The sequence below is a fragment of the Rattus rattus genome, chromosome 18 (genome assembly GCF_011064425.1).
Source record: "Rattus rattus isolate New Zealand chromosome 18, Rrattus_CSIRO_v1, whole genome shotgun sequence".
Lineage (NCBI taxonomy): Eukaryota > Metazoa > Chordata > Mammalia > Rodentia > Muridae > Rattus > Rattus rattus.
Genome location: NC_046171.1, coordinates 17146024 through 17171520, shown reverse-complemented (window position 1 = coordinate 17171520; position 25497 = coordinate 17146024). Strand labels below are relative to the sequence as shown.

General features: G+C 46.4%; 1 protein-coding gene across 1 annotated transcript in view; it reads left to right on the top strand.

Moving 5' to 3' along the window:
• Window positions 1-3026: 3026 nt before the first annotated feature.
• The window catches only part of Ank3 (ankyrin 3), a 317856-nt gene continuing 295385 nt past the window's right edge, over window positions 3027-25497 (top strand). The window contains exon 1 of the mRNA XM_032888731.1: window positions 3027-3613. Coding sequence (XP_032744622.1) covers window positions 3500-3613 — 114 coding nt within the window. The 5' untranslated portion in view covers window positions 3027-3499. The remainder of the gene's footprint in view (window positions 3614-25497) is intronic.

The window sequence follows — 25497 nt, the reverse complement described above, 5'->3', positions numbered from 1 at the left end:
ACTTGTGCCTCTCCCATTGGAGTTACTTCGAAAAAACCCTCTCCAATTGGTAGACTTTGAACAATCATTCCTGCCCTGTATTTCACAGGGATGGATTAGGAATTCTTGCAAGTTGAGACTTTCACAAACTGAGAACAATTTTCTCTTCCTTGAGTGAAGTCCCTGGAGACTACACTTTTGAATAGTTTGGTGTCCTTTGCTCTGGCCACGATCCTGTCTGTTAGGAGTGGGACTGACAGGATTGCTCCTGATGTAAACGGCCACCCACCTGGCTTCTGTAGTTCCGCATCAGCAACCCATTCTTGTCGCTGTTGGGGACCCTCCAGATGTGTATGGTCTGTGGCCACCAGATCATGGTCTGGTTTAGCGTCCATTGGAGCAGGATGGTTCAATGAAGTTTTAGTCAACAAATAAAGAGACAGACTCTTTAGCAAAGCACTAGGAATGTAGGATCCACAGCGATGCCCTCCTTGGAAGACCCAATGTTTGGAGTTCAGGGCTATAAGCAGAGGATAGAACCACACATTCCTTCTAGGAAAAAGAGTCTCTACTAGGCTGCACCTTAGAATTTATTTTCGATGTGTGCCTGGCTTACTAATACAAGGAAGTAGCCAGTAGATAGACTTTTTCTCATTACTGTGTCTTAAAGTCACACTCCAGCCTCAGCTTCTGGTCATTTTAGTAAAGCAAAGGATTCTCCTAGAGGGGAGCTCCCAGCTTCTTTTCTCATTATTACTGGTGGAGAGCAATGCTACCGTATTGTTGCTTTGCCAGTCTCCCTTGGAAAAGTTACCTTGATCAAGGGTACGCGTAAGTGTGCTACATCTTAAAGTATCATCGGTGTCTATACAGGGAGGAAAACAGAGCCTGAAGCCAGTGGGAGAGGAGCCAGTTTTGTAGCTGGCTGCCCTCTTCAGCCGGCTGAAACTATGTGAGTCTTCCTCAAAAGTGTAGGCCTTCGAGAGATGCCATCCAAATTTTGCACGTTAAACATTCCCCTGCCCCACTTAACGCTTTATGGAGGGAAGAATCCTGGTGGGAAAACCTAAAACCACTGATGCTTCCTACCAACCCAATTAGGGCTCGTCTGCTCCTGAATTCCAGTTAGATTTAACTCTGTACCTTCAGGGCCTTTGTCTGCTTCTTGTTAGATACGATGGTCTGATCGGCAATATACAATATAGAAGCTCTGTGTGTGTGTATGTCTGCACGTCCGTGTGCATGTACATGTGTGTTTGTGTGCATGTGGACATGTGTGTATGTGTGTGTGTATGTGTGTGTGTATGTGTGTGTATATGTGTGTGTGTACGTGTGTATGTGTGTATATGTGTGTGTATGTATATGTGTGTGTATGTATGTATATGTGTGTGTATGTGTGTGTGTGTGTGTGTGTGTGTGTGTGTGAACCACACGACAACCTCATGTATCATTTCTTAGGTAGCACCACCTCCCTTTTGTGTCTCTCATTGGCCTGGAGCTGACCAAGTACACCAAGCTGGCTGGCCAGTGAGCCCCTGGGGTTTGCTGTCTCTATCTCCCCAACACTGGGATGACAAGTGCAAGCCACCAAGCTTATCTACTTTGTATCCAGTGGAGGTTCTGGATACTGTAGCTAGCTTTTTATGATACCTGAAATGCTTTCTTTGTGAAGATACTTCTGTGGCAATCAAGCCTGTATGAATAAGTGTACATAGTAGGCCCTCATCTCCTGCGTTGACCGGGGTGCTTCTCATTTGATCTCAGGGACATGTGCCATCTACTTCTAATAAGAATGACAGACTGTAGGCCCTGCATCTTCCAGGTCTTTAGCACTGCCTGCCAGGGCCTAGAGGACCTTCCATGGAGAGAGGGGCCTTAGATATCTATAGCAAAAGCAGTCTGTGGATATTGCTGCTAAGAGTTCCCACTCAGTGCTCCAGACATACACCAGGTGAGAAACAGCTCTGTGGAAACCTAACTCAAGCCCCACAATGCCCTGGGCTTTTCGATCCAGATCCATCTGCTGTGTAGCTCAGAGCTCCCTCCTCAAAACCCGGTGTGTCCGCCTCTCAAGTTAAGGCCTGCTGTGCTCAGATCACACTGTGGAGCCCCTCTTTCCATTCCCCTTGCTTTCTTGGTAACATCGAGACATCTTATCTTGAGCCCACAGGCTTTGGGCCCAGTCTAGCATTTCAGGTGTTTCTTGATAAAATTGTCAACGTCAGCACTGTGGTGTATCTGTGTGTGTGTCACTCTCTTGTGTGTATGTGTGTATGTATATGTGTGTGTGTGTGTATGAGTGAGTGTATGAATGTGTGTGTGTATGTGTGTGTATGTGTGTGTGTATGAGTGTGTGTGTGTATGTGTGTGTGTATGTGTGAGTGTATGTGTGTGTGTATGTGTGTGTGTATGTGTGTGTGTGTGTATTTGATTCCCTATTTAGGAGATCTCTTCCAGTGCACACTCAGAAGACACACGGCCTCTCCGAACCATGCTGCTTCACTTCTCACAATGAATATTCAGAGGCTGCAGTCACGGAGGACTCAGGTCCTACTAATACTAGCGTGATGACAACGCGCCCTAGCCCGAAAGCCACTCTGATGGAAACACTGATGATGGTCCCCCTGCCCCTCACACTGCAGTAGAGTCCCGGGGAACCTCTGAATTGGGCATCTGTCCTTCCCAACAGTGGGCTCACGCCTTTCTGGATAGTGTGCTGTCATGAGCATGTTGTTTTAAAAAGACAACAGACCCTTCTGTAGTCCTCTCCGCAAAATGTATCAGGACTAACTGGGCATAATGGATGCCCTGTTGAGACCAGCAATGCATGCATTGTTTGCCTGAAAATTCGCTCAGCGTCTCGCTGGGGGAAAGTGGCTGATTTATTTTATATATTTTGCCACCATCAGCAGTTGAACTCAAGCTGCCCGTTCTCTGAAGGGTTAATTTCGCCCGTGCGGATCTAGGCTGATGGATAAGCCCTCTCTCTCTCTCTCTCTCTCTCTCTCTCTCTCTCTCTCTCTCTGCAGCCTCTCTCTCTCTCTCTTGTGGAGGATTCTGAAGTCGTTTCTTCAGGATTAGTACTGGCTTCTCAGCTGCCGCCTGTGTGGTGACTCCGGATCCTTCCTTCTACAAGAGCCACCCCTTCGCAGCGTTCCCCTTCAGAAGGATCACTTAGACACTTCCAGCTGGTGGCAGGGGATGCGGCCATAACACAGCTCCTCCGGTCCCAGCTACCTCCACTACAGCCTCTGCATCAGGATGGCTGTCCTCTCCGCGAGAGGGGAAGGCTCAGCAAGGTGTAGGATGAGATCCGGCCCCTGCTGTGGTGGGTTTTGAAAGCTGCGGTTTCCCCCAGCCTCTCTGCCTCTCTCTGCCTCTTGGACGCTCCCTTGCTTTTCAGCTCAGGCTCCTCTCCTGTGAGGGCTACGCTGCTCTATGCCTGACTAGAGGTACCCAAGGAGATCACCTTTTCAGAGAAAGCTCTGCGTGCTCGACAGGGTCTTTTTTCCCATGCATTATGGCTCATGCCGCCTCCCAGTTAAAGAAAAACAGGGATTTAGAAATCAATGCGGAAGAAGAGACCGAGAAAAAAAAGAAGCACCGTAAACGGTCCCGGGATCGCAAGAAAAAGGTAGCTATGTGTGCCGCGGCCTCTCATCTTTGTGTATGAATCTCCTTCGACATCGGTGACAAGCATGGAGGGGTTCCCCCCCCACACACACGTGCAGCATGGAGTGTAAATTGGGAGTAGAGATGGGGGGGCTATCGGTAAAGCATGGTCACAGGCTGGGCTCGGGCCAGGGATGGCTTTCTCCTGAGGGGGTTGCGGGGTGTGATTGCAGGGCTCTGCAGAAGGTGCGCCTCACTTTACAGAGGCTCCTGCACGTTTGTACAGCACGCACGGGTGTTGCCAAGGAGTTAAAGTTACTTTTCTTTGCAGCTGGGTCAAGGTTAAATAGACTGCAGGTGACTGGGGTTTGCGGGAGAGCCGGCCTTTGTACTTCTTAGAGGTCCATGGTGCGGGGGAAAAAGAGCACTGTGTTGGAAGTGTGTCACATGCGTGCCCGACTTGGGCAGCTTTGTGACCTCAAGCTGGTTCCCGTTCTGCCTTCTCGCTGTCCTTGGGCCTCTTATCTCTACGAGGCATTTTCGGCTGGGAGGTTCTGCAATGGAAATGAGCTACTAGAAATAACTTTTGTGTGTGGGGGGTTAAATAGAGCTGAGACCAGAGGTTTGAGTCTTACCTGCTGGGCGAGAGTTGATCCTAAATGCAGGAATTCCTGGGACTGGAGCCTTCATCACTGATGGCCTGAGATCAAAGCCCAGATGGGGCACTGTGTACCCCCTTCTGCTGTCTAGGACTAGGGGAGGGGGAGACATAGGAGAGAGGTTCTGGGCCAGTGGTATTTCATTGCAACTAAAGACTTCTTACTCTTTGATAGCTTTGCCCTTTAAGATGACTCCTGGGTACCGGCTGCTCTGTGATGCACCGAAGGACTTTCCCCGCCTGGCAATTAATAACATTTGACCAAAACCCAGTGATCTGAATATGGAAGGCAGTCATAAAGCATTTTGATGTGTCTTTGTGTGAATGCCCCAAGGGAAGGAAGCTTTTCAATAGTTCTCTGCCTTGATCTGTCTGCTTTGCAAATGACATGCAAATTCCACTCATCTAATCTACCTCTTCCAAGGAGAGATGGCTCTGGGGTGGGGAGGGAGTAATCTTTCCTGGTTCCTTGGGGAGGAGGGGGGTTAGGAGTAGGCCTTTTGCCTTTTGGGACAGAACACCCTGTAGGAGATAGAATTTGGAGGGCTGCAGTGGTTTTGCGGCAAAATGTTGCATTCGCACAGTTTCCCTTTGGGTACTGGTGTAAATAAACTTCTTGGATCTGTTTCTGTAAAAGTACAAACTTGGGGTAAAGAATTCTGTGACGGCTTCTTTCAAAACCTGGTATAGCAGAGTTGGGAGATGAGCATGTTTTGCTAGGCGCTAGTCTTGCTTTATTCTATGAGGTTTGGCTAGGAGAAGGTCAATACGGATGGCCTCTTGCCAAGTAGCCCTGCCTCCACTCCCTGATGCTAAATGGCTGGCCTTCCATGACACCAAGGTACAGGAACATATATATTTATTTTATAAAGATTCAGTGTCATCCTGAAGGTTGATGGCAGGACCTGTGCGTCACAATGGCTGGCCTGGACCCCTGTCTGACTAGGAAGCCACATGGGGAAGGGTGAGGTAGAGTTGCTTCAGGACTCGCTGAGCTGGAGCAAAAGCTTCATGGACCAGAATGCTTTGCTAGAAGTGTGACAATCTGCCCCATGTAAATCTCTTAGCAACTGGAGGGCCACGCAGCACAATATCAATACCGCCATTGTGGACAGGCAAGCCGACGTAGATACATTGTTCTCAGGACACTCAAATAGGAGCTGCAGAAAGTAGCTCAGGAAGGACACCATCACAGTGTCACAGATTTTCTTACCTGAAGAACAACATGCTGTGGGAGATAGACCCCATGGTCAGATTTTTTTTTTTTTTCATGGATGGCTCTTAATATACAGAGTTACAGTTCAATTACTTTGAAGACAAACTCCCCACCCATTTTGTATCCAAATGTAACCTCCATTCCCTGAATTGTTTGGCTTTGAGCCTCTCCTGAACCTTTTCCTAGAATCCTAGTCAGGGCCGGTGTGCTACTTTGTTCCCTAGGACAAACTCTGTGCCAATAGAAGGGGAAGGGCTGTTTGTAACTATTGCTCTGTGCGGATAGTTTTTCATAAGCAGAACGATCCTCTACGATCTTCTAATTCCCTAAAAGTAACAGTGAACACCCGCAGACCAACCCTTTCTAGAAGAGCTTAAGAAGGATCTAAGCTGCTGTTATATAAACAGCTCTGACTTGGAACCGGAAGACTTGGGTCCATGGCAGTTCAGGTTTGTGCAAGCCCAAGATGACCCTGTCTTGATTGGCTGACAGGGCAGCAAACATCTTGGGATAAGATTAAATACTATAGTCTAATTAGCATGCCTAGGAACTGGAAGGCCAGACTGACCTCCACCGGGTTTCTCGAAGCCCAGTTTAACTGCACATTTATTTTGTCTTAGATAATATTAACTAGGAACACGGACTGGCTCGCACTCACACACACGCTAAAAATGCTAATGAATTTGTAATTAGTTGGATTTTAATAAAGGTGTTTTATTTTTGGTTAACTAAAGTCGTTTTAAGTGGGTTAAAAAAAGAAATGCATCTAAGAAGTGCTTCAAGCCTTTATTGAGGGTTGAAGGTGGGGGTTATTGGAGATGGACCCCAGGTCCCTGCGCATGCTCAATGCCCACTCTCTCCAGCTGAGATCTATCCAGGTCCCTCATTCTGTTTGAAGTGGCTACAAGCAAAGCTTTAATGGATACTGGTGTAAAGGCAGATAGGTTTTCCCATACTTCCCCATGGATCTTTCTGACATAGTTCTGTTTCTCTGCACACACGGCTCCCCTAATGGCCTGCAGAGGCTTTCAGCAGAAGAAGGCAAGCCAAAGAGGCATGATGCCCTAACTGGGTGATGCCAGGTCTCTGTTCTTGGCAGCTTGCAGAGAGGAACTATGTCACGGGCCCATAGGTGTGTATGAGTAGATGGCCCAACCTGCCACAAACCCGGGGGGGCATGAACTCCCTCTGGCAGTGCCTGTGCAGTTTCTGCATGCTCCTTCCTGCCATTATCCATGCTCTCTGCATGTTCCGACCTTCCTCCCATCCCCATGAACTATTAGTGCATTTCTGCATTAGAACCATCAAGGAAAAGAAATTTAAATTATGTGGTACCTTGTCTCTAGACATATCAATACCTGCTTGTTTATATTTGTGATATCTGGTAAAACAAAAATCAAACCAAAGCAAACCAAACAAAAACCTCATTGGCTGCCTGAAGAAACCCCACACTCAGGTTCTATGGTGTTTCTTTATGTCTCTGGGAGTACACAGTGCTGGGTACCGGCATGAACTGGAAATCAAACGAGTAATTCAGTGTTGCGAGTACCATCATTTCTGTTGGCTGGGTGTTGAATTTGAATAATCAATAGTGAAGTAGAAATAAATTTCCACTGTTTCATTCTCGCATTTGTTCATTCATTCAGTAATTATGCATGAGATGAGATCTACCAATCGGATTCAGCCATGGATGTTTAGCTACAAAGTTAAAAAAGAAACTAGTCATAACAGTATGGTAATTCCCAAGAGAGATGAGAAGAGAGCTAAACCCACCTTCCATCATCCTCCTCAGGGTAGAAAAGGCATCCCTAAGAGCTTTACAGCGACCTCCCTGGCTCACTTGACTAGAACAGGTTCAGATAAGGATCTGAGCTTGGAGGACAAGACAGGATGATGGGACCCCAGTGACCAAAATGGTGACCGCAGGAGAAACCTCTGGGCTACACAGAAAGCAGACAGTGTTTTAGAATGCTTTAGGGGGAATGGCGGTCCGAGGGTCTGGCAGAAAAAGTCAGGAGGAAGCAGAATACGCAGACCTGTGTGTGTGCTATCCTACAGGGATTGGCCAGATTCCTCCTCCAAGGTGGCAGGGTGACTGTTCTGGAGAAGCGCTTGTCAGTGTTGTAGACAGCAAGAGCGGAGCAGTCAGGAAGCTGGAATGGTGATCCAGGCAGAAGATGCTGGGAGCCCGACCAGGGGGAGGGCGGGGATCTGCCAACAGAGAGGGGGTGTGGCATGCGAGAGATATTTAAGGGAAGATGCAGTAGAACTTGGCAATGGCTTGTAGGTGGGAAGTGAGAAGAAATCAGATTCTAGGGAAGCTGCCAAGTTCCTGGCTCAAAGGGAGAACTCACATTTCCTGGATTCAAGTCTCCGCTCTCAGACCCATTTGCTGACCGGGTACCATGCACCAGGTGGGGCTTTCTTTGCATTGCCTTGTGGGTGGAGGCCCATTTAACATTTGCGAGAACCCAGCGGAGAGTGTTTTTAGTACCTCCATATTGCAGATGAAGAAACTGAGTCATAAGCCACAGCTGGGTTTCAGGAAGCTCCCGGGGGGTGGGGGTGGGGTTCTCCTGTTCTCTTGACATGCTACTGCATGGATACTACATGGCATCCACTTTGTCACTCCTGCACATACAATAGACTTGTCGGGGAGATGGCTCCATTGATAAAGCGCCTGTTGTATAAAGTGTGATGTGGGGTCCCCAGCACCCACACACAAAAGATGAGCATGCTATCATGCACCTGTAATCCCAGGGTCGGAGAGTTGGGGACAAGCAGATCGCTGTGACTCTCTGGCTAGCTAGCCTGGCTAGGTGCCTCCCAGGCCACAGAAAGACTTTGAAAAGAACAAAAGATTGAGGGGCTCCTCAAGAATGACACGAGAGGTTGACCTCTGACCTCTATATGCACACACCTGCACACGTGGGCACCCACTTGAACCCACACAAACACAACAAGGGAAATTTTAAAAATTACAAATTTGGTCTTCTTCAGAAAGTTTTATAAATGAATATTGCTTATATCAGAAATCTCAATTCATTGGGCATCTCGGAATAATTCAGCACTGTGGTGCGTCTGTCTTTCTTTCTTTCTCATCCTCTCAGTAATGTAATTCAAGGTTTTACTTGAAATTTCTGCCTTTCAATGTTAATTTTGAGGTACATGTATATCTGCATACCATGTGTGAGGCTAAAAGAGGGCCCTCAGATCCCCCGACCCCGGAACTGGAGTTACATAGAGTTAAGAGCCACCACATAGTTGATGGGAATGGAATCAGGGTCCTAGGGAAGAGCACCCAGCTCTCATGACTTCTGAGCCATTTGAGCCCCAAGTTCTGTGTCCTTAACATGTTTTTGAATGCTGCAAATGAAAATGACCAACACCAGGACTTCGAAGATACACCAGCTTAATGGCGTCTCAGGAGTGGGTGTGCATGCCTGTACCATGTCAGAGGGATTCTAAGAGATTAGTGCTTTATCTCCCTTCACGGCACGGACATTATTTTTTAATCTCCATTTGTTCGCAAAAGGATTTGTCTAATGTCTTGTAACTAGTCTGTGGTGGACGTAAAACTTCTTGGGTAAGGTCAGAGCAACACAGGGCTGAGGGCGGACTTCAGCATACTTGAACCACGGCTCTTGCTGGGATGTTTCCTGCGTCTTGACAAGTGACCGCTTCCCTCATACCTGGTCAGCCAGGTATTTATGTGGTAAGCTGCTGGGCTGTGCATTCCTCCTGCAACTGGGCTTTTACAGGATGCGATTCTCAGACCCTCGGGAGCTTCTTCTGTGTTCTGATTTATCAAAAGGAGAAATCCCAAGTCTCTGGGGGAGCCCAGTCTCTCTGCTACTGGACTTGATAGGCTAAGCCATGATATGTGTTTTCATGTCAAGTTCATCCAGGAGAACTTGGCCACGCCCATTGAGGCCAGGACATAATGATTGGCAATAAACGAACTGAGTCTTGCAACATCAGAGGATGGGGTCTCTTGGCAGGTTGAGGATGGAATGGGTGGATGAAAGGTAGCCTGTGTGTTGGTTGTGACCACAGAACGGGGACTAAGGTCATGTGAGGTTGGATGTTAGCATTATCCCTTGACTGCATGACCTTGGAGGAGCTATTTGACCTCTCTGGACCTCAACCTCTTCATCTGCAAATTGTCTGTCTTTGTAGCGTGTGTGTGAGTCACAGGCCACAGGAAGAGTCAGCAAATGCCCGGCTATCCTGGAACTCATTTTGTAAACTTTGAACTCAGAGATCCACCTGCCTCTGCTTCCCGAGCACGGAGATTAAAGGCATGCGCCACGATGCCCGGCTTTATTTTTTTTATATTTGTTAAGAGGCCTTTTGTTAGTTCTTTGGGGATTTGAGTTTTGAGCACATTTGCCCCTCCCCCAGCTCATCCCCTCTCTATTCTCCCCGCCCACCCAACTTTGTGACTTCTTTTGTCTTCCCCACCCATGAAGGCCAGCCCCTGGTTCCCATCCTTTCCTAGATGTGTGGCCTTCCGGTGGAGGGTGGTCAGCCTACCAGAGGCACCCCTCTTAGACACTGATGTCCCCTCTTCCAGCAGCTAGACCGTCAGTAGCTCCTTGGCGAGGGGTGGGGCCTTTTGCTCCATGCTAGGATTTGGGCTGGCCTGAGATGGGCGTGGCTTGAGACTCCCATAATAACCACTGTGAGTTCCCATGTGTGGCTGCCCCACTGTGTCCTGTACCCGTTCACTTCCTTTGGCTCTTACAGCCTTTGCGCAACCCCCTCCCCTTCAATGGTCTCTGCGTCTTAGACGGTGCAGAATAAATGGTTAACTTACGGCAGAGCGAACCACTATCTCTTCTCTGTGCCTTGCCAAATCCGGGTCTTTGGGTTAATGGCCATCTACCGCAAAAAAAAAGAGGCTCTCTGATGAGGGCTGAGCAGTGCATTCATCTGCAGGTATAACAATGGGTCGGAGTAATTTTAATATTTTGCCCACTTAAAATAATGTTTGTAGGTTCTTCCTGAGACCGATGACTTCTTTAGCTGCATATTCTTGGCCCAACAGTGGTGCCAGGCATGGGTTTCATCCTGTGGAATGGAATTTAAGTCCAGTCAGAAGGTGGGTGGTTGCTACCGTGGTGTTCATGCCAGTATTGCACCCGTGAGTGTGTCTTGGCAGGCCAGTGTCACCGTAGCTCTGCAAGTCCCACTGTAGCTGTTGGATAACCTTTTTGTTTTTTTTTTTTTTCATTCCCCTTCAGCCCGGTAATCTTTATTTTTTGTATGCTAATTTTCCTCTTTGCAAAGTGATCTGTGTATTTTACTTTCTGGAATCTTAACACAGAAAAAAAAAGTTCACTTTGCGTAACTTTTCTTAGGGAGATTTCAGCAGCAGGTAAGTGTGGGGGTTTTTTTGTTTGTTTGTTTGTTTGTTTTGTTTTGTTTTGTTTTGTTTTGTTTTTTCCAGAGCTGGGGACCGAACTCAGGGCCTTGCGCTTGCTAGGCGAGCGCTCTACCACTGAGCTAAATCCCCAACCCCCGTAAGTGTGTTTTTTCACCTGCATCTTTCAATTCATGTAATAAAACCATCCATGGAGTGTGGTGGCTCACACCTTTAATACCAGCACTCAAGAGGCAGAGGAGTGAGTGAGGTCCAGTGCAGCCAGGGCTACATACTGAGACCTTGGGCTTTGTACTGGTATCGCAAAGGAGGGACTTCTAGGTACCCCCTTCTCCCATTTAGATAGCACTTGCCTTGATCTACACAGATAGGTAAAGGATTAGAAGCAAACAAAGAAATAAGTATTTTCGTGGATTCCCTGTGTGCTCGTGGCCTTGGGAATTCTTCTTAGTCTTCGTGTTTGGGTCAGGGCTGTAAGAACACAGTGGGATCCATGTATTCAGAGGTCAACACTTTTGCAGACTGCCCTGGGTCTGTACCACTCTCAGTCTCTTGTTAAGGCTGTTACAACCTCTTCTGATGTTTTCTTAGGGTCTCCATTCATGGGTGTCCAAGGTGAATCCAACGTCAAGAAAATAATGATCCCTTTTTGAGAAACTAAAATTTAAATGAGCTAGGAGTTGAAATTTGTATTTGTCATTGATGTATAAACAACTGCCCTTCAGGTAATCCAGTTACACATTTAAAGTCGTTTTTAAGCGAACTCTAGACACTGAAAAGTGTTTATTTATAGATGTTGATGTATAGTTTCAACGCGAAAGGGGAATGCCTGTATACATCATGATACCACCTTAATTTCATTCTGAAGAACCGTTTGCCTAGAGAGAGAACTTTTGAAAACCAGTAGCTCCTTGTAGTTTTTGCTCAAATTGGAATTCTTCCGGTCTATATAAATTAAAAGAGAGCAGTAGGGCCCCACTTTGGATCTTCAGCACCCAGTGAGGGTTTTATGCTGGGCCCTGTCTGATTCTCAGAAGACGTTGAGCTATCTCGGAACCAGAGTAGCATCCTCCGGGATGCGAACTAGCTGTAGGGGGTGCAGCATCTAATCTACTATTTCTTCCTCACTAGTACTCTTCAAATAATTAGGATGGCCCCAAGCCCGCCATTCTCATTGGACATACACACAGCTCTCCTTTCTCATGTGTGGACCACATAGCAAAGAGGGAGGAGGGGGATGGGGGCAGTAGGAAGGAATTAGTCTAGGGTGTTCTAGGTTCTGAAGGTAGAAATATCAACACATTTGCTATCCACATGGGGATGTCTTCAATCGTCCAAACAGTAGTCTTTTATGCCAGTGAAATGGAGTTTTGTAAGACGTTTATGAAGGACAGGGGAGATGGTTCAGTGGGCAAAGCGCTTGCCTCACAAGTGGGAGAAGCTGAGTTTCTATACCCGGAATGCTCCAAGCACTCCCACAAAAGGAGGGGAGACAGAGACGAGCCTAGCAATTCGGGTCAGCTAAGCATAGCATATGCAGTCAAGGGACCCTGACTTAAGCAAGGTCAAAGGAGAGAATGGATAGCCATGGTTGTCCCATGACCTCCACACAGTAGCACATATGTGCTCATTCTCTCTCTCTCTCTCTCTCTCTCTCTCTCTCTCTCTCTCTCACCAGTAGTCCATACAGTTAAAGAAAGTATGACAGAACACTAAATTTTAAGAGGACCAGGACATCAATAAGGCATGTGAATGTGTGGTGTAGAGAGGTGCGGGAATGGGGGTGAGGATCACACACTGTGACCGAGGCTGGATGTTAGCTCACAGTGAAGCTGCTATCGATTGGTGACGAGGCCTGGAAAGGCACCTCTTTGGGTGTCAGTTCCCATATTGATCAACAGGGATATTTATTATTTTAGCGGAGACACAGTGAAGCAGCTCATCTCGCCATCTTCCTGGAATCCAGGGAGCTGCTTAGCAAGGTTCCCAGCCTCCCTTCCTGTCACATGGTCTTAAATGGAGTTGAGCAGCGACAGCCAAAGAGAAGGGGGAGGAGCTCCAAGCTTTTCCGTAGCTCCCAAGCAGTTGCTAATTACTCACTGATATTACTCACTGAAATGATGAATGACACTGTACAAACACATCACTGACCCCACATGCATTTGAGTGCTATGGTTAGCTTCCCGGACACTCTCCCTCAGCCCTTGGGGAATTAAATCCACCATTCTGAGAACTGCTCCCAAAGACTCCTGGGTTAACTACACTTTGCATTCATTAACACCATTGTTAATTAGTTTCTCATTTCCTGCATGATCACCTACGTAGACATTCAAGAATGCTCAAACCCATATGAAGAGGGATGGCAATATGGCTCCCCAGGTAAAGGCACTTGCCTCCAAGCCTGACAATGTGGGTTCAATCCTTGGGACCTTGGGACCCGTATGATAGAAGAAGAGAAAACTGACTCTTGCAAGTTGTCCTTTGACCTACACAAATGTGCTGTGGTACATCCCCTATACAGAAATAAAGAACTTGTGTTCATAAGCCCACGAGTCCCTGAACAAGTGGTCTTCATTTTGCAAATCGAGCCAGAAACATTGATGTATTTATTTGGCAAACAGTAGCTCCTTGGGCTGTGAGACCCTTCACTGTCTACAAGATGTGTAATGCATATGTGTGTATGCATGTGCATACATTTGCACATGCATATCTACATGTATAGGAGTCATTGCTAGTTTCTCACCCCCCGTACAGTGGCCACAGTAGAGGTATGTAACAGTTTTGTGCTCACTGAGAACTGAAGGGAGAATGAACGTTCTGGCCAGTATATCATACCCACCTCTAGAACTCATAGTAATCCCTCGGCTGTACTCGTCAGCATAACCACTTCTGCCGAATTTCTAAGTTACTGCGCTCTACAGCTTCTGTTTTAGTCAAGTGTTTGTTGCTACATGATCAAAAGCAACACAGGAAAGAAAAGGTTTACTCTTACAACCCTCAGGTCACTGTCCATAAGTGAGGGAAGTCAGGGCGGGAACCTGGCGGCAGGAACTGAAGCAGAGGCCATGGAAGAATGATGCTTACAGGCTTGCTCCTCAACACTTGTCTGGCTTGCTTTCTTACATGATCTAGGACCACCTGTCCAGGAATGGTATCATTCAAAGAGGACTGGGCCCTACCACATCAATTAGTAATTAAGATAATACCCCAAAGACTTGACTACAGACCAGCCTTATGAAGACATTTTCTCAATTAAGGGTCCCTCCTTTCCTGATAGGACATAGTCTTATCACTGTCCACCCATGGTTACACACACACACACACACACACACACACACACACACTCACACTTAGAGGGTGCATGTGGCATAGAAAGTACCCCTTCCTTTATTAATGGATCCCTAATTCATTGACCTAAGAAGGCCAGATACTCTGTTGGGAGTGTGGAGTGAATCAATGTGTGAAGTTCTCATGGCTGTGAAGGCTACAATTTCCTGTTTAGCAAACTTGGGCTTAGAATGTTCCAGCATGTTACCTAATGTGCCATAGCTCACTGGGGTAAAGGGGAACTTCAAGGCCAGCTCAGTCCCTCTTCCCATCCTGTGCCTTTTCACCACCCTACTGGAGTGGTCTTTGCATCAGTCTTGGGAGCCCCTTTTCCCAACAGTGAGCCACAGTGTGCCATGCTGGGGGCCCTTGCAGAAGACCCCCGCTTGCTTTTTGTCCCCATCTCTTGGGGACACGATCTACTGAGACACTGTGAATGAAGGTTAACAAGTTGACTTTACTTCAAATCATCTTCACTTCGTTCTTTGGAAATCCATCTTCTCTTAAGAAGGCTATATTCTTAACAATGATAAAGAACTTTACGTGTAATGAGTCCCTAAAATGTATTTTTGAAGAGTAGTAGCCAATAGTTTTGCATAGCTGACAGGCCCTTTCAGTTCTTCCTTAATAAGTCTTATTTCAGTGTTTCCCATGGCCTTCCATTTTACCCTCATCATTTGATGAAACCACTGGAGTCTGTAGTAGCTTACTCAACACAGGCCAGTTTCTAGAGAGTAGAAATCCAAATGCGGGCTGGAGAGATGGCTCAGTGGTTAAGAGCACTGACTGCTCTTCCGGAGGTCCTGAGTTCAATTCCCAGCAACCACATGACGGTTCACAATCATCTGTAATGAGATCTGATGTCCTCTTCTGGTGTGTCTGAAGACAGCGACAGTGTACTTATATATAATAAATAAATAAATCTTAAAAAAAAAAAGAAATCCAAATGCATTGAATAGAAAGGTAAGAAGCTAACATCAACATCAGAGAGCTATTTGAAAAGATGACAGAATGATAAACTGAATCCCAGTAGGGATTATCAGAAACATTCCTGGTTTTCAACATTAAAAAAAAAAAAAAATCTGGCCTTACCAGTGGTCTTTACTTCCCCTTTACTGTGAAAATAGTTTAATTTTAGGGAAGGAGATTAGCTAAGACAGTTAATGTAAATACTCCAAATGAAATGTTTTTAGGTTGTGTTAGCAAACTCAGCTTGAAATCTTAGGAAACCCACTAGCAAATGTTAGGTTCGATTTATTGTAATATGATTGACAGGGACCAAAGACTGTTGTTTTCCATTGATGCTTGAGAAAATCTTTCAAGAAAGCTGGAGCTAGTCCCATTTTGTCCGTGGAAGAGAAAGGAAGAAAAACTGAGACTCGGAAACTGAATTTATCAACGGCCGACCAAAAATCGTGGCAGAACTCAATCCCGCGGCCATGAGCATATAGAGCAACCATCGGGGCTCTATGTCGCTAATCTAGGGACAAGATTTTTCACAGACATTGGAGGCTTTAGGCCTGGGGAAATGGTTCAGTTTGGTTGTTTAGGGTTTTGTTTCCTAATCAGTTTCAGGGCATTCCGTATGCCTCTCAGCATCAATGATGACTCGTCACACAATAGATATCGCCAAAGGTGCTTCTTAAATGGCCCATGGCAGGAGCTTCGGGTTTGCAATCTGCAGTTGCAAAAGGGACATTAAACGTTATTGCCAAGAGCAGAGCAATTGGAATTGAGGGGTGGAGGGGGAGGGGAGAAAAGGCAAATGCCAGTTGGACAAACGCCAGCTGGTGTTAAAAGCCCGGGATTCTGGTCTAGGGGACACCGAGAATAAATCCGCGAGGTTGTTCGTAATAAATTTCCCTACTTCTCTTCTCCCTCCTTTTGGCCACATAGTCTCATATTGGGTCAGCAGTATGGAGACGGGATGTGCTTGAAGCAAGCTGGGCTTCTGAAGTCACTGGGCCTCCTCACTGTGCACCGCTCCGTCCTTCTCCCTGAGGACCTGGCCTGCTGTCCCCAGGATCAGTGGTGCAGCCACCACAACCTGATTCAATAGGGCTTCAGCGTGTCTGCTTAAACCTGTCCGTGCAGTAGCCTGCCTTTCAGTAACAGGAAGATAACCATATCGATGTTGAAAACTGCTAAATGTAATTAATGCCTGCCCTTTGAAGTGCGGCCTTTATGAAGGACCCCTGCTTACCAGGCTGGTTCCGCTCGAGTCACTCTCTGCCATAACGCACATGTTTCTGTTATGCACATTTATTCCAAATGGCGCTGATGTGTTAATGCCGGGCACCTGGCTCGCGAGGGTCACACGGTCACTTGTCTTTATTACTGGAGAACTGGTGATCCGGATAATCTTCCTCAGTTCCGCTCAGTGATTCGGTTCAAAGGGCTCTGAATGTGCCTTGTCTTGTCTGAAATTGGATCTTGGATCAGGAAGACATTTCGAAAATGTGTTTGGGGGCTAGAGATGTAGTTCAGTGACAGAATACTCTCTCACCATGCACAAGGCCCTAGGTTTGAACCCACAATCTACAAAAAAAGTGTGTGTGTGTATGTGTGTGTATGTGTGTGTATGTGTGCATGCATGTGTGTGTACATGTGTGTGCATGTATGTGTGTATGTATGTGTGCATGCATGTGTGTATGTATGTGTGTATGTATGTGTGCATGCATGTGTGTGCATGCATGAGTGTGCATGTATGTGTGCATGTATGTTTGCATGTGTATATGTATGTGTGTATGCATGTGTGTATATGTATATATGTGTATGTGTATGTGTGTATGCATGTGTGTGTATATGTGTGTGCATGTATGTGTGTATATGTGTGTGCATGTATGTGTGTATGTATGTGTGCATGCATGTGTGTGCGTGCATGTGTGCATGTATGTTTGCATGTGTATATGTAGGTGTGTATGCATGTGTGTATATGTATATATGTGTATGTGTGTTTGTGTGTCTTCATTCCCTGCTGACTCTGTTAGGACCTGGCCAATGGGAGCCACAGTCTTCCTTCCCCACAATACTGCCACAGACATAGCGTAACTTCCCTTCCATACCAGGTGTGTCAGCCCAGATCTCTGTCTTTGTCTCGCTTCCTGTGGAAGGGCCTTGTCTTTCAAAGCTGACGACTAGATTTCATACACGATCTCCCAGTGCATTTCCACAATAAGATAGAATTACAATGCAGGCATCTGCTTGGTGCGTGATAGGCATTCTGGTTTTAGGTCCCCTGGTGGATTACTCAGGATTTGGCTAGTGGCGGAGACAGGGAGAGCACTCTTACATTCATTTGCCATTCTGGGCTTTGACCTGTTTTCCTGAAGCTTCATTTTGGCTTTAGTGGAACCTAAATTATTAACACAATCCGGGCTCTGCCTGTTGAGACAGCTTAATCTGCCCTGTTTTTATTTTTTTGTTGTTGTTATTGGTGGTGGGTTTTTTGATTTTTGGGGTGTGTGTGTGTGTGTGTGTGTGTGTGTCTGTTTGTGGGGGGCTTTGGGTTTTTTTTAGGAGGTTGGGTGTTTTTGGTTTTCTGTTTATTTGTTTGTTTGTTTGCTTGCTTGCTTTTTGTGTGTTTTGTTTTGCTGTTAGAACCTCTGTAATAATAAGAAAAGTAGGGGTTGGGGATTTAGCTCAGTGGTAGAGCGCTTGCCTAGCATGCGCAAGGTCCTGGGTTCAGTCCCAGCTCAAAAAAAAGAAAAAAAAAAAAAAAAAAAAAAGTAACTTTTAGAGTCTCCATGAGACGAGAACCAGGGTCAGGTAGAACCTGTGGACCTAGGTCTGGAATTGAAGCTCACCCCAGTTCTTCCTTCTCTGTGGCACCTGAGGACAACAGCTAAGCCTTCCTGGGCCTCTGTGGCCTCAGCCTACCTACCTACCACCTACAACAAAGAGATGCTACAGAGACTAAATTGAACCTGAAGTGGCCAGCACAAGGTGGTGACTCACAATGCTAATCCCTCCCACGACCCACTCCTTGCTCTCCACCGCCCCCAACCCCCATGCACATCAGAGAGATTGTTTTCTATGCTTGTTTTCTACCAAGCATATTTAGTGGGGGTTATCTGTTAACGTGGGAAAGGACATTCGCTGGAGTGAATTCTAGCGGGAGGCCAAAAAATAGTAACCGAGGAGAGTAGGTGTCGGTGTTTGGGGTGTCGGTGTTTGGGGGGACTATTCCAAATAGGGCAGCTTAAGCAACAGAAGCAGTGTGAACTGTTGACACATCCACTCTGGTTCCAAAGAGGTTCTTAACTTTTCATGACGCCCAGAGCCACCATTGATCCTTGTCCACAGTCTTGGCCTCTAGCAGAGGTACCTCTCCCTGCTGAGTGGATGGTCCCAATTCCCCTTGCCCTCTGCAGACCTTTGGGGTTTCCCGTCCAGCTCCTCCTGAGAGCCTACCTCGCTGTGGCCATTGCCCAGGATCCAGAATAAAGCCCACTTGCAGGAATGCACCTGCTTAGTTAACTCTATTGATTCTCAATGGAGGTTTAGAGGTTGAATCTCATATGTGGTTTTCAGGGACTGTTCAGGGGACATATGCAACCCTCAGAGGGATGGGGTTTCTTGCTAAACAATAACTGTCAATCAAAGAAAACTTGTGTGAAATGCCCAACAGCCTCTAGTACCTGTTAGACCACTTCTCTTTGCTGCTTAATTCGCTATGGTTTGAGAGAGGGCTCCATCCTGTGACAGACTTCCAATGGAGAAATAACAGGAGAATGGCTGTTACATATTGTCAGTGCGACCTTTTGGCACACGCACCCGCAGACCCCTGAAGTCGACCTTGGTGTCAGTCTTATACATTGTCCACTGTGGTTTTTTTGAGCCAGGGTTTCTCCTTGGCCTGAGGCTTGCTGATTGAGCTAGACTTGGTGGCCAGCGAACCCCAGAGGTTCTCCTTCCTCAGCCTCCACAGCTCTGGGATTGTAAGCGTGTGCAACTTTTCCTGGCTTTTAAAAACATGGGTTCCAGGAAAAATGTAGGCCCTCGTGCTTAGGTGGCACACGTGTGATGTCGATGTGTCCTTGCGCAAGCTCTCTCTCTTCTCTTTTCTTCATTGTCCCTCCCTGACTCAAATGACCAGATGTGTGGTTACACTGGCACCCGTGTTCGATTTCTACTCAGAATATCTCTTGAACAGAATTCATGAACGTACATTCATTTCACTGAATGTGCTTCTCCAAATCATTAATGGAGCTATAGCATTGCACTTCACTAATGCACAGAGATGAATCCAGTTCGATTCCTCCTCCCCTTCCTCCTCCTCCTCCCCCCCCTTCCCCTTCTTCCCCCTCCTCCTCCTCCCCCTCCCTCCTTTCTCCTCTTCCTCCTCCTCTTCCCAAATCTTCCTTTGCCTTCTCTTTCTCTGTTCTTAATGGATTCTGTTTCCTCACTTCAGAAAAATACCACCCAGGACAATGGCATTCCAATGTTCCCTTAAGCCGTGGGTCTCTCCTTCCACTCTAGCTGAGTCAGGGTAAAAGCAAAGCTGGAGAGAAAGAGAGTCAGGGCAGAAGTGTTTGTGTATAAACAATCAAGAGATGGTAGAGAAGTTGGAAGAAATAATATTCAGTGGTGATAATTGATAATTAGCTAGACCCCCCCCCCCGGAGGGAAGGGGACAGCAGCCTGTGGTCAAAGGCAGAAGGGGTGGGTGGTGGTCACGGAGGCAGAGCCCAGGGCTGCAAAGGCAGGTGAGATGTGCAAATCCCACTCTCACTCTGTAGTTCATTCAGTTGTACTGGGCAAATCTGGTCTTAATTTTCGGTGCCTCCATTTGCCTGCCGTGCATCCCAAGCTGAAATAACACTAAACAGGTCCGCACAAAAACATCCCATGCACTGTAAACGGTGGAGAGCTCTAAGAAGTGTGGTGAGATCTCAGGCCGCCCTGCTTCTGCTGAGGACCATGCCTGGTGCTGCCCTGCCTGCCGGTGGGGAGACTCTTCCCTTGTGGAGTGTGTCCCCGCCTTGTATAGCCTACCTGCCATCGTTACGGCACCTTCTCAGGCATTGTGTTAAGTGCTGCATGTTTGGTACGGGGAGGATGCTGGCATATTTATGGTGTGTAATTCTATCTCATTTACTGTCAATCTTACTGAATTCAAACCATGAGTTAAGTTTTAACATAGGTAGGCATGTGTCAGAACATTACAGTATGCATACAGGTTTGATACTATCTGTGGTTTCGGCCATCCACTGGGGATCTTGGATTGGCTCCTCCCCTTATAAGGGGGGATTGGGAGAATGGCGCAGCCATTGCAATTTCTGCACAAACTCCCACATCATGGGAAAGTTAGCTTGGGAGAGTCACACTACCTCAGGAGGTTAGGATGCATGCAGCCTTTTCTGTCACCAGCAGTTCCCTTGTCCTGAAAGATCCTTATCTGACTGGTAGGAAATGCCAGCCAGGCCTTGTAAGGCTGTGAGTTTAGGAGGTTTAAGTATACTTCCTGTGGCTAAGGTGAGGGCGGGCAGTAGGAAGGTCAAAGTTCAAAGCAATCAAAAGGGGGTGGGGCAGCAAGTGAGACTCCTACCAGTCAATGAGGTATTTGATTCAAAGACGGCTCTGTGAGCGCTTTCGAATTTAATTATTAGGGCAAGTAAATTTAAATTTGTTTTGATTGTTTTGCTTTGCCCCGCCCCCTCCTGAATGATAGGCCAGGAATGAACCCCTTGGTAGGTTATTAAATCCCAAGTGGTCAATGTATTCCTACTTGAAATCTCATGTCCCACCCAGAAAGCATTAGCCACTCTTTGTTTGGGGAGCAGGGTACCGGAACCACTACTGTGCTCCGTGACTTCAGCGTTACCTGTGAGAGAGAGAGAGAGAATGGTATTTTTACATCACTGACACAATAAACACGATTTCAGTCTGTTTTGTAGTGAACGCTGGGTTTTAAATCTCCATGGCAGGCAGGCAGGCAGGCATCCCACAAATTCCATTTAATGTATTCGTGATGGTTTTCATGGAGTGCGGACTGAAATCGATTGCTCGGTTACTTCATTAGAGCGGGAAAATGGATAACTTCATTTATTTTATGTGGGTGGAGGGGGGCTAGCTTCGAATTGTACAGGATTCACACAAAGAACAAGCGCATCTGCCCGTGAAGGAGAGAGTTGCATGGAAAATCCCCGGTCTCTGGAGTCAGAGAACGTTAGACGGAGGAGGGAGCCTCAGGGTCAGTCAACCCGGGCCTCTCCTTGACGAAAGCTTGGGGAATCTTTCATTAACTCTGCATACGAATCTTCCGCGAGCGGAAGTGCCCTACTCTAACACAGTCCACCTCTGAGAAACTTGCTGTTACAATGTGCTCTCTTATTCAAGACTAAAACCAAGTACTTAGTTACATCCACCCAAACGCTGATGTTTACCTAGCTGAGGGCAGTTACATATGCGCCGCTGTCTCTCCACGCTGAACATCCCTTATAGCTTTAGACACCGTCACATGACTCTTCCTCGCTCCCTGACCCCACCCAGCCATGATGTGATCCATGGAACTGAGAACAATATCTCAAGTGCAGGCTCTGAGATATGACTTCTGGCGTACTCTCTCCCAGTCCACCTCTGAGAAACTTGCTGTTACAATGTGCTCTCTTATTCAAGACTAAAACCAAGTACTTAGTTACATCCACCCAAACGCTGATGTTTACCTAGCTGAGGGCAGTTACATATGCGCCGCTGTCTCTCCACGCTGAACATCCCTTATAGCTTTAGACACCGTCACATGACTCTTCCTCGCTCCCTGACCCCACCCAGCCATGATGTGATCCATGGAACTGAGAACAATATCTCAAGTGCAGGCTCTGAGCCTATGACGGATTGAGGCTTCACAGCCTTCATGGCGGCTGCTTTCCCTGGAGGGGACCAAGAGCCCAGTCCTTTGCAGGGTGGGGATGGAGGAGCAATTGAGAACCCTTTTGGTCCACTTTCCCATGAGATGTGTTTCCGTTTCATTTCGCAGGAGAGCTTAGTCTGGGTTGTTTTGTTTTGTTTGTTTTGTTTTTTCCTCTTTTGTAGAAATAATTTTTCTAAATAATTATTAAGAGCCAACCATACACCTCCCATTGTTTTGCCCCCTTTCTCTTCCTACTGGGCTTCTGTTCCCACTCCCATTTTTCTTTCGGCTCCCAGCCCTCGCTGTCGGTATCACAGGAGTGTTGGCTGGAACAGATGGACACATTTAGTATCAGTTGGATACCAGAGAGAAACAGATTATATCATGTGTTACAATTTACCACGGCTGATTTTTATAGACTGAGGACTAACCAGTTTAATAGGTAGACAATTGGCTCTCTGAGAGGCTAGAGTGTAGGGGTGGCGACTTTAAAAACTAGCGAGGATAGGGGATTGTTTTGACACAAACAAGTAGGAGTGAGGAGGGCATAAATGAATCATTTTCAGTGATGAATAGCAAACGCACTGTTTTAACTCTGCAACATTTCAGCAAGGTAGATCTTTCTATGTCCTGGGGATTCCAGAAGAAATGAACCGTGTGTAGCCGTTTGAGGATTGGTGGCCCTGTAAGGGAGTCAGACAGGTATAGAAGACAGAAGATGGTGTTAATTAATACAGGCAGTAGAGGAAGTAAATAGGCATTTATGAAGCCTTAGGACTTAGAGCCACTTGGAGACTAAAGGGAGTCCTCCAGGCCAGTCATGTGAGAACATGTAGAGAACAGAGGTAGAACGTGGTTGGCATGTGGGCTCCCTGAATATGGGGAGGAAGAGAAAGGTCTGGGCAGAGGACGGAAGGAGGGGCCAGAGAGTGCCCTGGGAGAGGATACAGAGGGTTGGCTCATTTGATGGGACAGGGGCATCTCTCCCTGCTTTCCCCTGCTCGCAACACTTGCAAAGAATGATCAGGAGGTCAGAAGTGCTCTGTGGTACCAGGAGCGCAGTGTTAACTTGGGCTTTCGGTCCTATGACTTCTCAAATGTCAGTCCATGCTCAGGAGTTGCAATAAAAGCCAGAACCTTTCTGAGGAATTAACCAGTAACCTGGACAGTAACCGGACTGAGTTGTTCTGAGGCACACTGAAGTGATAGATGTTTGACTGAGCGTGACGAGTGGATGGCGTGATAATACTGATTAGGATAGTCGTCTTCGGCCTTCCTCTTCCTCCACCTCCTCCTCTTCCTCCTCCTTCCTTCTTTTTCCTCCTTTCCTCCTTTTCTTCTCCCTTCTCCTCTTCCTCCCCCTCTGCCTTCTCCTCCTACTCCTCCTCTTCTCCTTGAAACAGGGTCTCACTGTGTAGCCCGGACTGACCTAGACCTTGCTCTGTAGACCAGGCTAACCTGGAACTCACAGAGATTCACCAACTGTGACATCCCGGGAGCTGGAACTAAAGGCATGTGACACCAAGCACATCCTAGTTTATGTCTTTTAGAGGTAGTGACAGAAGTGAAAAGAAAGGATCAATCTTTGAAAACATAATTCAGTGCAGTGCCCCTTAGGACTCTGATAGCCATTGTGAACATGGGTGTGGGAGAGACAGCCAGTGCTCTGGGAATTCACCTTCCTCGCTAGACCGAGCTCCTGTGAAGTCAGTGTGCATTCTGAGTGTCTAGTTCAAGTTCGAAGCCACGCTTTAAGGATTCTAGTCTAAAACATTAATGCGTGCTCAGTAGACCTTCATATAAGACATTTTTAGGCAAGCATACCTAGAACTTTAAACAAAAAATTTGAAGTTTTGTGTGTGTATATATATATATATATATATATATTTGTGAATACACATACAAGTATATATAAATATATATTATATATACATGCATATATATAAAATATATTGTATATATGCATATATATTATGTATATGCATATATGTATTTATAATATCTATGTGTATATATTATATATGTATATATAAGCTATTTTAATTTATATATATGGATATGTGTATATCCATATATATATATATATATATATATATATATATATATATATATATATATATGGTCCTAATCACAGAAATGAATTCTGTGACCCAGACTTTATGAGGTTGACTTGTTTTTCTAGTTCTTCCTGTTTTCCTATGTGCTCGTGTTTGTTCACGAGCACGAGAGCTATTTATCATCATTCTTCATAGCTATTAGTTCTGTCGGAAATCAACAGATAGATATGTGATCTGGTAAAAACCCTTAACTGGGAGAGTCATAGTGAACTGATACTCACAGTTTATGCATGTGCACTCATGCGTTTGTGTGTGTGTGTGTGTGTGTGTGTGTGTGTGTGTGTGTGTGTGTGGTGTATGAATACATATGCGCTTGCTGTAGATGAGTACAGGTGTGTGCATGCCACGTACGGAGACCAAGGGACGACAAATTTGGCGTTGGCGTTGCTTTTACCATGTTTGACACTGGATGCTTTGTTACTCCCCCACTGTCTGCCAGCCTTGCTGGCCCTAGAAGTTCTCCTGCCTCCCATCTGTCTATAACAACATCGGGAACACAGATGCCCATGACCCCTCGCTTTATTTGGGCTCTGAAGATCTGAACTAGGTTCCCCTGCTGACACAGTGAACACTTTACATGCTGAGCTATCTCCCTAGCCCCGTAGTTCTAAGATAGATAACCACCATACTGCAGAACATAGGTATGTTGAGGAAATCCTGTGGATGAAATGATTATAAGGCATGAGATGGCTCGTGGCAAGTTTAAATAACTTATTTACACTAACTGTGTGTTTTGGACAATTGAGGCCAACCGTTCACAAGAGATTCACAAGCGAGCAGAATGTCCTGACTCGACCTTTCTCACTGTAGAACACAGCTAGGCCATGAGCCTCCCATGTGAGGGAAACCCCCTGTTCCCTGCTGCGGCACAGAGAAGAGTGTGTCAGGACTGCCTGGACAGGCACTTTTAACTCATACTCACAGTCCACCACGACGGTAATCACATCACAGCAATATTTACTTTCCTCTCATAAGAATAAAGCACAATGTCCTAGGAATCGTGCCGTGTAGATTCTCTCTGCTCCCATGTAACATTCAGCCCAAAGTGGGCACCATTTCTGTATTTGCTTAGTTAGCAGTTCCATGTCCAGAACTGCTGGACCAGGACTGTCCTTAGAGTTGTACCATTAATGTTGAGAGACTTTTTTTTTTTAATCGAAGGGTAACTTACAGACTTCCAAATACACTGGTTCTAAATGTTAATTGATTTTGACAAACCCACCCCCAAAACACACCAGAAAACATCTCTTTCCCTACCCTGCCAGTCTCAAGTCTCTCCTCCTCTGAAAGCAGCCATTGGGGGTTTCAGCTTGGCTTAGAATCCAAGTGTTCATTCTTAGAAGTTCCTCA